Below are 14283 nucleotides of genomic sequence, written 5' to 3'. Positions count from 1 at the left end.
ATATGAACATGTCTGGTGACACAAAGATCATATGTTAAAGAACAAATAATAAAGATTAAATCCCAACAAGGATACTTATAGGTTATACAAGTAGTGGTAGATGGAAGATAGAATTTAAAGTTGATAAAATGCCATGAAATGCTTGAACACACAAACATCACACAAGGAATATAAATTGAGAAAATATTAAAACATCAGACAAAGGAAAGGTCCTAAAAGTCATGGCTTAACAAAAATTGTCACCAGAAGATTGAGTGTATTTATGAAATCTTAAAACTTAGCTTAACTTTTTAAATTTCCTTTAAATACAGTGGTCCCTCGTTTATCGTTGTTTATCCGTTCCTGGAAGTGCGATGATTATCGAAATGATTTTCGAATCAATTTTCCCCATAAGAAATAATGTAAATACAATTAATCCGTTCCTGACACCCAGAAGTATTAAAACAAAAAAAATTTTACATTTAATATAAATGTAGTACATAAACAATACAATGGGACATGATGAATGAAACATTAACAGCATAACACTTACCTTTATTGGCGATTCATCTTAGTGTATGGAAGACTGGAGGAGGAGAGAGATTGAATTACTGTTTGGAAGGGGAATCCCCTTCAATCAACACCTCAGGTACCAAGTGCTTTTCTGGGGTTGCTTCTCTTCTCTGTTTCTTAATGCCACTAGGACCAGCTTCAGAGTCACTGGAGTCCTGTCTCGCAAAAAAGTGTCCAGAGAGCTCTGTTTCTGGCTTCTCTTTAAAACTTCCCTAAAATGGGCCAAGACTCTGTCACTGTTCAAGTTGCCGATATGGCTTGCAACATCCTTCTCAGGGTGATGTTTCTCCATAAATCTTTCCATCCTACCCCACATTTCAAAAATCTCCTTAATTTCTGAAGAAGGCATCTTCTTCCATCTCTCTTCCTTCTCTGCAGCAAGATTCTGAGCTGTGATCTGTTGCTCTTCCTGCTGAAGCTCTTGCAGCTCCTCAGTGGTTAGCTCTTCGTTATGGTCCTCCACCAACTCTTCCACATCCTCCAAACTGACATCCAACCCCATGGAACTCCCCAATGCCACAATAGAGTTCACTACTGACAAAGGCTCATCAGGGTCGGCCACAAACCCTTCAAAATCCCTCTTGTGGACACAATCTGGCCACAATTTTCTCCAAGCAGAGTTCAAAGTCCTGGTAGTCACTCCCTCCCAAGCCTTATCTAAAAGGCTTATGCAATGGAGGATACTGAAGTGTTCTTTCCAAAACTCTTGTAGGGTCAAGTGAGTGTCTGAGGTCACAGTCAAGCACCTGTGAAACATTGTTTTGGTGTAGAATTTTTTAAAGTTTGAAATGACCTGCTGGTTCATAGGCTGGAGGAGAGGAGTGGTATTCGGGGGAAAGAACTTTACTGAGATGAACCCAAACTCCTGCAGAATTAGGTCATCCAAGTTTGGAGGATGAGCAGGTGCATTGTCCATTACTGGCTATGCCGCATCTTTACCAAGCATAAAGATATTGTTTTTTGTTGGGTCCCTGGTCATGTTGACATACAGGGCAATGAACAGGCAGACACTGCTGCGCGGTCAGCAGTACATGACCTACCAGTTTCATATAGAGGTATTCCATTTACGGACTTTTGCTGCAATATCTTCCCACCTTCACACCCGTTGGCAACAGCGTTGGTCTACTATGCTCGGCAACAAACTTCAATCTATTAAACCGAGTATAAGTTACTGGCCGTCTTCTTATCACCAGTGTCGAGGTTGGGAGACTACTCTCTCCCGTCTTCGCATTGGCCATACTCGTCTTACTCATGGATATCTCATGGAGAGGCACCCTGCTCCTCTCTGTGAGAATTGCCAAGCTCCATTATCAGTCAGCCACATTTTGTTGGACTGCCCACTTTATCAACGAGCAGGCAGAATTTACCTCCTTCGTCGTCTTCGCTCCGCTGCTCTCTCTTTACCTTCCCTTCTCGCTGATGGACCCACCTTTCATCGAGACTCTCTCATTGACTTTTTGACAACAACTGATTTACTTCACAAATTCTGATACCTTCAGCCCTTTCTACTTCAATCTCTTGCTGCCCTCTACCCCCGTACTATCCCCTGCCCCACTGTTTTCTGTAACCTACTGATCATCCCTCCTCCCTTCTGCCATCCAATACCCTCGCTTCCTTCCCTACCCTGCAGTGCTGTATAGCCCTTGTGGCTTAGCACTTCTTTTTGATTATAATAATAATAATAATTGTCCATTACTAGGAGGCACTTGAGATCCAATTTCTTTTCCAGGAGGTAATTCTTCACACTAGGGCCAAACACTTCATTGAACCACTCGATGAAAATTTCCCTCGTGACCCATGCCTTATTATTAGATCTCCAAAACACACAATTTACACTTCATAACATTGAAAACACAGGGATTTTCAGAATGGTACACAAGTAACGGCTTCACTTTGAAATCCCCACTAGCATTAGCACAGAACATGAGCGTCTGCCTGTCTTTCATAGGCTTGTGTCCTGGCAGTCCCTTTTCCTCCTGAGTAATGTAGGTCCTCTTTGGCATTTTCTTCCAAAAGAGGCCTGTTTCATCACAGTTGAACACTTGTTCAGGTGTCAGTCCTTCAGCCTCTATGTACAGTGGACCCCCAGTTAACGATATTTTTTCATTCCAGAAGTATGTTCAGGTGCCAGTACTGACCGAATTTGTTCCCATAAGGAATATTGTGAAGTAGATTAGTCCATTACAGACCCCCAAACATACACGTACAAATGCACTTGCATAAATGCACTTACATAATTGGTCGCATTGGGAAGTGATCGTTAAGCGAGGGTCCACTGTACTCCTTGAATTCACTTACGAATTTTGTAGCTGCAATTTTGTTCGAACTGGCAGCCTCACCATGCCTTATCACACTGTATGCCACTATGGTTCTTAAATCGCTCAAACCAACCTTTGCTGGCCTTAAATTCACAAATATCAATACTCGTTGCAGGCAACTTCTTTACCAGGTAGTCATGAAACTGCCTAGCCTTTTCACAAATAATCGACGTCATAAGACTATCTCCTGCTAATTTTCTTGTTTATCCACACCAATAATAACTTCTCAACCTCTTTGAGTACTGGTGATCTCATTTTTGTCAGCATATTTACCCCCTATGCAACAACAGCTTCCTTGATTTCCTTTTTCTTGGCCACGATGGAAGATATGGTTGTACGGAATATGTTATACATCCTGGCCAGTTCTGCCACAGGTACTCCACTTTCATATTGTTCAAAGATATTTTTCTTAAATTCAATCGTATTTCTCACCTTCTTTATCAAAAGCTTGGCACTAGGAGCTTTCTTTGGAGCCATGGTAGCTTATTTAGCACTTGCAAGCACTAAAATGAATGGGATATTATGAAATATTTCGTATGAGCAAGTGAGGGGACCATCGCTCACTGGTAAACAATGGCGCACTGGCTGGGAAGGGAGGCCGAGGCGGCTCAGAGCCATGAGTACGTGTCCAGGACGAACGACGATTAGCGAGTCAACCTACCATTTGCGAGTCAATGTTTGGACGAAAATAATGCAACGATTTCCGAAAAGGACGACTATCGAGCCCGACAATTATCGAGGGACCACTGTATATTGATAAGGAAATGCTGTGAAGGTGTTTACGCAATCTTATGACAACTGGAATATGCAGTAGTGGTATGGTGTCCATACTTTAAAAAGTATATCTGGACAATCTGGAAAAAGTTCTAATATTTTAATAGGATAAAAAAAAAATAGAATAGATAAAATTGATTTCTTAACACCATCAACAGGGTGAAGTTGCCATATTTCTTACAATCAACAGGGTGAAGTTGCCATATTTCTTAACACCATCAACAGGGTGAAGTTGCCACATTTCTAAACTGAGGAAGAGGTGCCAAAAGACTGCTAGAAAATTGTTCTAAAGAAAGTAGTAGAATATTGGAATGGTTACAAGTAATAAGTGCTACAACTACTGGAAATTAGAAACAAATTAAGTCATTTACTGAAGATGAAATACCATGAGTGTAACTCTGTTCCTGTGCTTATGATGCTTACTCATAGTTCTTTAATTATACTTTTTGTGATGATGAATAATTCATTTCAGATTTGATGCTGCAACAAGGTGCAGTGTCCATGGCTGGTGCAGGAAATGTGCCCACTAATACTCAGGTATGTTGCTATACCTGCTGTATTTATGAAAGGGTTTTAAAATGGTTATTTCTATAATATCATATTTTAAGTAAATTTAATCTGTATTCAATTTTTGAGTAAAATTCTAAGTACATGTATGTTAGTTGCTGCAGGTTGTTGAGTCCATGTTGGTAAGAAATATACATGTAATACATTTTACCAGGGCTCTTAAGAGACAGATTCCAGTAAGGACACTCGGATATTTTTATGTACGGTAGACTGTTGATTAACCCTTTCAGGGTCCAAGGCCCAAATCTGGAGTCACGCACCAGTGTCCAAGAATTTTCAAAAAAAAAAATTATTTTTTCTTATGAAATCGTAGAGAATCTTTTTGTGAAGGTAATAAAACAAAAAGTACAAAATTTGGTGGAAAATTGACGAAATTATGCTCTCGCGAATTTTGATGTGTCAGCGATATTTACGAATCGGCGATTTTGCTGACTTTGACTCCCATTTTAGGCCAATTACATTATTCCAATCAACCAAATTCTTAGCTATTTCACTAGTATTACTTCTATTCTATCGATTGAGCACAAGAAATCGCCAAGTCAACTGTTTCAACTACAAAATAAAGTGATCGGAAATTGTTAATTTGGCCAATTTAACACAAAGTTCAAAATATTCCAATTTCAAAATAGGGTCCAGAATAAACAATGTAGGCATTCCTGGCACTAAACTAACATTTCCTCTGTTCATTAGTTATGTTTTGAGGCTTTACAAATAAATTCCATTTTGATTTTTTATTCACATAATGAATTTTTATTCACACCAAAAAATAGAAGATTTACTGTTATGCAATACTGTAATAATTGTATAAATGTCATCACCATATTTGTGAATGTATATTAGACCCACCAGCTGACGTGTATTAGACGTGTGAGGTCGTTTGTTTACTCTTGAATATCGGCAAAAATTTAACATTTCCGCTACTTTGAGCTCAGTTTCAAGCCATTTCCAGTGCTAAAACCAATCAAAATCATCTCTATTTCTGTAATATGTCTTCCATTCTATCAAATGAGACCAAGAAATCGCAAATACAACTATAAAAAACATACGAAAAAACACTGCAAAGTTGCTGTTTTAATCGAAAAATCATGATTTCAGTTTTTTTCTCTCATTATACACAGCGTGCTGCAGGATCTGTTTTATGTGGTGCACACATACCACATAGATGTATTCTGTCATATCTAGGCCCAAATGTACCACTCACAGTTTATCAGAGTGAGCTGAGCTCATGGCGTAGATCTACGGTTTGGACACTCACTGTAAAGCCATAGATCTACGGGACGGACCCTGAAAGGGTTAAGATACAATCTTCTAGGATGTTTTTGGTATGTGACTGTTGCAGAATTGTCAACTTTTCAATCATGATTCTGTGAAATTCATTTATAAGGGTAATTTGGGGGGGGGATATGAAGCACCGCGGGACAGCCGAAGCTTATTTTTCAACTAACCATTCATTTTAGCCTTCACTTAAAGGACTAACGATTATGCTACCTTTGCATCGTCATTATAAAACTGCCTTTTAGTCCCCAATGGGCAGGCCAGACTATGACTCTGACTGATTTTTTTTATGTAAATTGGCAGAAACGTGTTTGCTGAATTTCTCTAACCTTTTTTTTTTTTTTTTTGTTTTCCAACAAGTCGGCCGTCTCCCACCGAGGCAGGGTGACCCAAAAAAGAAAGAAAATCCCCAAAAAGAAAATACTTTCATCATCATTCAACACTTTCACCACACTCGCACATTATCGCTGTTTTTGCAGAGGTGCTCAGAATACAACAGTTTAGAAGCATACACATATAAAGATACACAACATATACCTCCAAACTGCCAATATCCCAAACCCCCTCCTTTAAAGTGCAGGCATTGTACTTCCCATTTCCAGGCCTCAAGTCCGACTATATGAAAATAACCGGTTTCCCTGAATCCCTTCACTAAATATTACCCTGCTCACACTCCAACAGATCGTCATGTCCCAAGTGCCATTCGTCTCCATTCACTCCTATCTAACACGCTCACGCACGCTTGCTGGAAGTCCAAGCCCCTTGCCCACAAAACCTCCTTTACCCCCTCTCTCCAACCCTTTCGAGGACGACCCCTACCCCGCCTTCCTTCCCCTATAGATTTATATGCTTTCCATGTCATTCTACTTTGATCCATTCTCTCTAAATGACCAAACCACCTCAACAACACCTCTTCTGCTCTCTGACTAATACTTTTATTAACTCCACACCTTTTCCTAATTTCCACACTCCGAATTTTCTGCATAATATTTACACCACACATTGCCCTTAGACAGGACATCTCCACTGCCTCCACCCGTCTCCTCGCTGCTGCATTTACCACCCAAGCTTCACATCCACATAAGAGTGTTGGTACCACTATACTTTCATACATTCCCTTCTTTGCCTCCATAGATAACGTTTTTTGACTCCACATATACCTCAACACACCACTCACCTTTTTTCCCTCATCAATTCTATGATTAACCTCATCCTTCATAAATCCATCCGCCGACACATCAACTCCCAAGTATCTGAAAACATTCACTTCTTCCATACTCCTCCTCCCCAATTTGATATCCAATTTTTCTTTATCTAAATCATTTGACACCCTCATCACCTTACTCTTTTCTATGTTCACTTTCAACTTTCTACCTCTAACTCTCTAACCTATCCTCAAATAAAATTTTCTTAATTTTTACGTAATTTATACTAATACAGCCTCTCCTCACTTAGCGATGTACTTTGCTGACGACCAGGACTTAGGATGGGCTCTCTGACCAGTATACGTACCTAAATAATGTATATTATAGCTGATTTCCTCTTTTCTGTTTATTACGAATGACCCACCACATGAACTTTTCAGGATGCAAACTGTTGTTTGGTTTTTTTTTTCCTTCTGCATACGAGCGAAATTTCAGGATACGTACTTCCCCCTCAAGGGACGTTCCTAGAAGAAAGTCTCTTGATCTAGTGAATTTGATCTGTGTTCCAGTTCCCTAAATTAATAATAATAATTATTATAATATGTACGTACTATTACTAATAATAATTATAATACATAAGTACTTAATAATAATTATAATAATACAATAATAATATTACAGTGGAACCCCGAGTTTTGTGATTAATCCGTTCCAGAGAGCCTGCCGAAAGTCAAAATGGCCGAATGGCGAAACCATTTTCTCCATAAAAAATAATGGAAATAAAATTAATCCGTTCCAGACAACCAAAAATATTAAAATAATTTTTTTTTTTTTTTTTTTTTTAAAATTAACCCATTCAGGGTCCACAGGCCCTCTCAGAGACTTGTTCTCAGGGTCCCCCAAATTTAAAAAAAACAAAAAAAATATTTTTTCTCATGAAAAGATAGAGAATCTTCTCCCGATCATAATGACACCAAAAGTATGAAATTTGATGGAAAACTTACGGAATTATGCTCTTGCGAAGTTAGCGGTCTCGACGATGTTTACGCATCGGTGATTTTACCCACTTTGAGCCCTATTTTTGGCCAATTCCAATGTACTAGTTGACAAAAAACATAACTATTTCACTAGAACTCCATTTTTTCTATCGAATGAGTACAAGAAACCATCAATTTACCGATTTCAGCTATCCAATACAGTGGTCAGAATTTAGCAATTTTGCCAATTTCATACAAATTTCAAAAGATGCCAATTTCCAAATAGGGTCCAGAATAAACAAGACATTCCTGGCACTAAAATAACATTTCCTCTGTTCATTAGTCATGTCCCCAGGCCCCTCTTACATTTCTTTTGCTTTCCACTTTGAATTTTTATTCTCACAAAAAAATAGAAGATTTACTGTTATGCAGACTACTGCATTAGTGTAGAAATGTTAAATAATATCGGCATACTTGTGAAAGAATATTAGACTCAACAGTTGACATGTATTGGACGCCTTGCATGATTTGTTTACTTTTGAACTTTGATAAAAATCGAACATTTCTGCTAGTTTGAGCTTAATTTCAAGGTACTTTTCATTTTAAAACCAGTGAAAATCATCTCGCTTTCTGTAATATGTCTTCCATTCTATGCAATGAGACCAAGAAAACTAGAATACAATAATAAATACCATAGGAAAATATAGTGCAAAGTCGCTGTTTTATTCCAAAAACACGGTGAGTTTTTTTTTTTTCTCATTGCGCGCTGTGTGCTGCAGGATTTCTTTTATACTGCGCACACTGACCACATTGACCCATTCTTTCATACGTAGGCCTACCAGCTTTCTCTCACTAGATTTGAGTACTAGTACGTCATGGACCCTGGTGCGTAAACCGTACTAGTACAGCTGAAACCCTGAAAGGGTTAAATAAAGATTTACATACTGAAAACAATGAGAAATCAAGTACATGCATATAAAAAATAATAATATTACACTTACCTTTACTGAAGACTTCTGGGTGGATGGAAGACAGGAGGAGGGGATAGGAAGAAGGTATACACTATTGTTTGGAAGTAGAATCTCCTTCCATTAGGACTTCAGGTATAAAGTCCTTATCTGGGGTTACTTCCCTTCTTTGTTTTTTAAAGACACTGGCACTGGGAACAACTTGAGTCACTGGAACCCTGTCGCACAAAATATTTGTCCAGAGAACTCTGTTTCTGGCGTTTCTTTAAGATTTGTCTGAAGTGGGACACAACACTGTCATTGTACATGTTGCCAATACGCCCTGCAACAGCTTTGTTAGGGTGAAGTTCATAAGAACATAAGAAAGAAGGAACACTGCAACAGGCCTACTGACCCATGCAGAGCAGGTCCATGTCCCCCCCCCCTTAGATTAGACCAATGACCCCCCCCCCCCCCAGATTAGCCCAATGACCCACCCAGTCTGATCATCTCCACTCAAAGATGGAGCATGGCACCAGGCCCAGCAGCACAAGCTAGTCAGGTCCAACTCGCACCCACCCACACCCACTCGTGTATTTATTTAACCTATTTTTAAAACTACACACCGTTTTAGCCTGAATAACTGTACTCGGGAGTTTGTTCCACTCATCCACAACTCTGTTACCAAACCAGTGCTTTCCTATATCCTTTCTGATTCTGAATTTTTCCAACTTGAAACCATTGCTGCGAGTCCTGTCTTGGCTGGAAATTTTCAGCACGCTATTTACACCCCCTTTATTTATTCCTGTTTTCCATTTACACGCCTCAATCATATCCCCCCTAATTCTACGCCTTTCGAGACAGTGCAGATTCAGGGCCCTCAGTCTGTCCTCATAGGGAAGATTTCTGATACATGGGATCAACTTTGTCATCCTCCTCTGTACGTTTTCCAGAGCATTTATATCCATTCTGTAATACAGTGACCAGAACTGAGCAGCATAGTCTAAATGAGGCCTAACCATGGATATATAGAGTTGAAGAAAACACTTTGCACAAATGTCCTTAATCTGTTTTTCGGTAATCCACACCAACAATAACCTCTCCACTTCTTCGAGGATTTGTGATCTCCTTTTTGTCAGCATATCTACCCCTTTTGCAACAGCAGCAGCACTTTATTTCCTTTCCTTTCGCCATGATCGAAGTGATGGTTGAATGGGGTTTGCCATACATCCTGGCAAGCTCTGTAACATGCACTCTTCTCTCATATTTTTTCAATGATTTCCTTCTTAAATTTGATTGTGTTCCTCACTTTCTTTACCAAAGGGCTTGCACTAGCTTTCCTTGGGCCCATGGTGACTTATTTGGCAGTTGCAATCACAAAAAACAATGGATTATTACCTATGAACCCGCAGGGTGATGGTCACGTGTTGGTAAACAATGGCACACTGAGCGTGAATGGCATGGGTTACTGGCTTTATGTGCGCGGTGATGGGTGGACGGGTACCGGACAGTCACCGAATCACGAGTCTAATCACGAACCGCGAGGCCAAATTTTGCTGAAAGTCGGATTTCACGAAAGTTGATGCCGCCGAAACTCGAGGATCCACTGTATTATTATTATGGTTATTTTTAGGTATTTTTTGTAACATTTTTCATATTTTTGCCAAATGCTTCAAAATACAAATTGGTAACGCTCTGGGTGACTGTACGTACAACTGCTAGACCACATCTCAGTGCCAACCAAGGGTCAAAAGGAAGAGGTGTGCTGCTCTGAGTGACTGCAGCAGACCCTTGGGACATGTAATTTTGTCTTGTACAGGTACCATCCGACTTGCATAAGAACATAAGAAAGGAGGAACACTACAGCAGGCCTGTTGGCCCATACTAGGCAGGTCCTTGACAATCCATCCCACAAACAAAACGTTTGCCCAACCCAATTTTCAGTGCTACTCAGGAAATAACCTTTGATAATTCTATTTACTCATGTGCAAGTCCCACTCAAATCCAACCCCTCATTCATGTAGAGAGAGGTGACCTGTACTTAGCACAGAGGTGACCTGTACGTAGCTCAGTGAGGACGTGTCGAGTGTGCTATCTATGGACTGAACCAAGATGCCCTCCATCGAGCAACTTTACCAACAGCTTAAGGAAGAATTGAGGATGGCGAAGATGGAGATTCGATGACTGACCGAGGAAAACAAGAAGATTCGTAGTAGTCCTCCTGTTTTGAGTCCTCAGGTCAAGAAGGGAAACTGGTCAGTGGCTGGACAGCATGGAACGAAGTTGACGATCAAGAAGACGAACGGAAAGGTAGAAACGATGAAGAAGAAAGAGACTGCTGTGGAAACTGTTGTGGAAACATCTAATGCATTCTCCATGCTACCCGACGAATGTGAGTCGACTACTGGGAACGTCAAGACGAACGACACCAAGGAAGGTAAGAATTTTTTTGTTTTTGTGGATAGCCAAGTTAGGTACATGGATAGGGCCTTCTGCTTGAAGGACAGGAGTAGGAGACAGGGTTTGATTTCCTGGGGCTGGGATGGAGGATATTGTTAGCCGTCTGGATGACATCATGAGAGGTAATGGGAGCAATCCTATTTGTCTCAGTGCTGGAGGCAACGATGTTGGCAGACATAGGAGTGAGGACCTGATTAGCAGGTATAGGTCAGCAATAGAAATAATTAGGAGGAAGGGTGGGAACCCTGTCATGTGTGGTATTTTGCCAAGGAGAGGAGTTGGAAATGAATGGTTGTCCAGGGCAATTGGTGTCAATTGCTGGCTGGACAAATACTATAAGGAAAATGCGGTAACATTCATTGATAACTGGGACCTCTTCTATGGCAGAAATGACATGTATACCAGGGATGGGGTTCACTTATCTAGGTCTGGGGTGGGGGCACTGGCAACTGCAGTGGAGGGAGCTGTTAGGACTTTAAACTGGAAATAGTTAGTGGTATGGGTTTTGGCAGGAAAACAGTGAAGTCCCAGTGTAGTAGTAATATGAGTTCCAGGGGAACTAGTAATAAGCAGAACGAGGTAGATATTGAAAAGCCAGTGACACTAGGTAATAAGGACAGTAATAGGTTTAGTAGAAAAACAGAAATGAGCAGGAAGGGTAAAGAGAAAGAGTCTTTCAATGTATATTTTGCTAATAGCCGTAGTACTAGGAATAAGATGGACGAGTTGAGATTAGTTGCTAGTGCAGGTAACATCGATGTATTTGCCATAACTGAGACGTGGTTTAATTCAAAAAGTCGGGACATGCCTGCGAAATGTCATATTCAGGGTTTTAAATTGTTCCAAGTAGATAGAAGTATCGGGAAGGGGGGTGGGGTGGCATTGTATGTCCGAGATCGCTTGAACTGTTGCATAAAAACGGGTATTAAGTCTGAAGTAACACATACAGAGTCTGGATAGAATTTTCAGAGGGGCATGAAAAATTGATTTTAGGTGTGATATACCATCCCCCAAACTTAGATAGGGACCAAGGGAGACTACTATGGGAGGAAATTGTTAAGGCCTCAAGGCACGATAATATACAGGTCTCCCTCAACATTCATGTTTTCAGCTTTCCCGGGCTTCACACATTCGCGAATTCCCAACTGCCAAATTCCCAGCCACCAAATCATATTCAAGTTTCCCGCCACCTGCGAGTCCCTACTACCCTCCCACCGACCCCCGCAACTGGCAGCCAGCCCTCCCACCACTCAGTGTGGCGAGTGTTTTGTTTGTTCATTATTTGCTATTAAACTACAGTATAAATAATGTAAACACATTCATGACTGCATATTGGAATGGCTATTTGAACGGGTATTGGACGGTGACATCATGTGTTTACTCTTGAACACAGCAAATAATCAAACATTTCTGCTACTGCTAATAATAACAGTAGTAATAATAATAATAATAATAACACGATATTGAATAAGGAAATTGTACAAAAATACGAGGGAGTGGTTGACACATCGTCAGTGTGACTTTGTTTATGCTGGAGTGAACATTAGTCTCCATGCTCTTCCAAACATTTCACAATAATTCAGCAGTTGAGGCAGTGATAGAGGCAGTGGTAGAGGCAGTGGTAGAGACAGTGATAGAGGCAGTGGTAGAGGCAGTGGTAGAGGCAGTGATAGAAGTGGTAGAGGCAGTGGTAGAGGCAGTGGTAGAGGCAGTGGTAGAGGCAGTGGTAGAGGCAGTGGTAGAGGCAGTGGTAGAGGCAGTGATAGAGGCAGTGATAGAGGCAGTGGTAGAGGCAGTGATAGAAGTGGTAGAGGCAGTGGTAGAGGCAGTGGTAGAGGCAGTGGTAGAGGCAGTGGTAGAGGCAGTGGTAGAGGCAGTGGTAGAGGCAGTGGTAGAGGCAGTGGTAGAGGCAGTGGTAGAGGCAGTGGTAGAGGCAGTGATAGAGGCAGTGGGTGAGGCGGTGGTAGAGGCGGTGGTAGAGGCGGTGGTAGAGGGAGTGGTAGAGGCAGTGGGTGAGGCAGTGGTAGAGGCAGTGGTAGAAGCAGTGATAGAGACAGTGGTAGAGGCAGTGGTAGAGGCAGTGATAGAGGCAGTGCATTAGTACATTATGAATAACATTTATTATTATTATAAATGTTATTAATATTAACATACGTATATGTTAGTAAATACCACTGCCTCTATCACTGCCTCTACCACTGCCTCACCCACTCCCTCTACCACTGCCTCTATCACTGCCTCTATCACTGCCTCTACCACTGCCTCTACCACTGCCTCTATCACTGCCTATATCACTGCCTCTACCACTGCCTCTACCACTGCCTCTATCACTGCCTCTATCACTGCCTCTATCACTGCCTCTACCACTGCCTCTACCACTGCCTCTACCACTGCCTCTACCACTGCCTCTACCACTGCCTCTACCACTGCCTCACCCACTGCCTCTACCACTGCCTCTACCACTGCCTCTATCACTGCCTCTACCACTGCCTCTACCACTGCCTCTACCACTGCCTCACCCACTGCCTCACCCACTGCCTCTACCACTGCCTCTACCACTGCCTCTACCACTGCCTCTACCACTGCCTCTACCACTGCCTCTACCACTGCCTCTACCACTGCCTCACCCACTGCCTCTACCACTGCCTCTATCACTGCCTCTACCACTGCCTCTACCACTGCCTCTACCACTGCCTCACCCACTGCCTCTACCACTGCCTCTACCACTGCCTCTACCACTGCCTCTATCACTACCTCTATCACTGCCTCTACCACTGCCTCTACCACTGCCTCTACCACTGCCTCTACCACTGCCTCTATCACTGCCTCTACCACTGCCTCTATCACTACCTCTACCACTGCCTCTACCACTGCCTCTATCACTGCCTCTATCACTGCCTCAACCGCTGAATTATTGTGAATGTTTGGAAGAGCACGGAGACTAATGTTCACTCCAGCATAAAGTCACACTGACGATGTGTCAACCACTCCCTCGTATTTTTGTACAATTTCCTTCTTCAATTATATTGTATTATTATTATTATTATTATTATTATTATTATTATTATTATTATTATTATTATTATTATTATTACTATTGTTGTTATTAGCAGTAGCAGAAATGTTTGATTCTTTGCTGTGTTCAAGAGTAAACACATGATGTCACCGTCCAATGCCTGTTCAAATAGCCATTCCAATATGCAGTCATGAATGTGTTTACATTATTTATACTGTAGTTTAATAGCAAATAATGAACAAACAAAACACT

General features: G+C 41.3%; 1 protein-coding gene across 1 annotated transcript in view; it reads left to right on the top strand.

The window, feature by feature from the left end:
• LOC128686640 (telomere length regulation protein TEL2 homolog) overlaps positions 1–14283 on the top strand; it is a 340958-nt gene that overhangs the window by 291048 nt on the left and 35627 nt on the right. The window contains exon 2 of the mRNA XM_070085287.1: positions 4117–4181. Within this exon, the coding sequence (XP_069941388.1) occupies positions 4117–4181 (65 nt within the window). The remainder of the gene's footprint in view (positions 1–4116; positions 4182–14283) is intronic.

Source organism: Cherax quadricarinatus, chromosome 15 (genome assembly GCF_038502225.1).
Source record: "Cherax quadricarinatus isolate ZL_2023a chromosome 15, ASM3850222v1, whole genome shotgun sequence".
In the NCBI taxonomy this organism is placed as follows: Eukaryota; Metazoa; Arthropoda; class Malacostraca; order Decapoda; family Parastacidae; genus Cherax; species Cherax quadricarinatus.
This window is presented reverse-complemented; position numbering and strand designations above follow the sequence as displayed.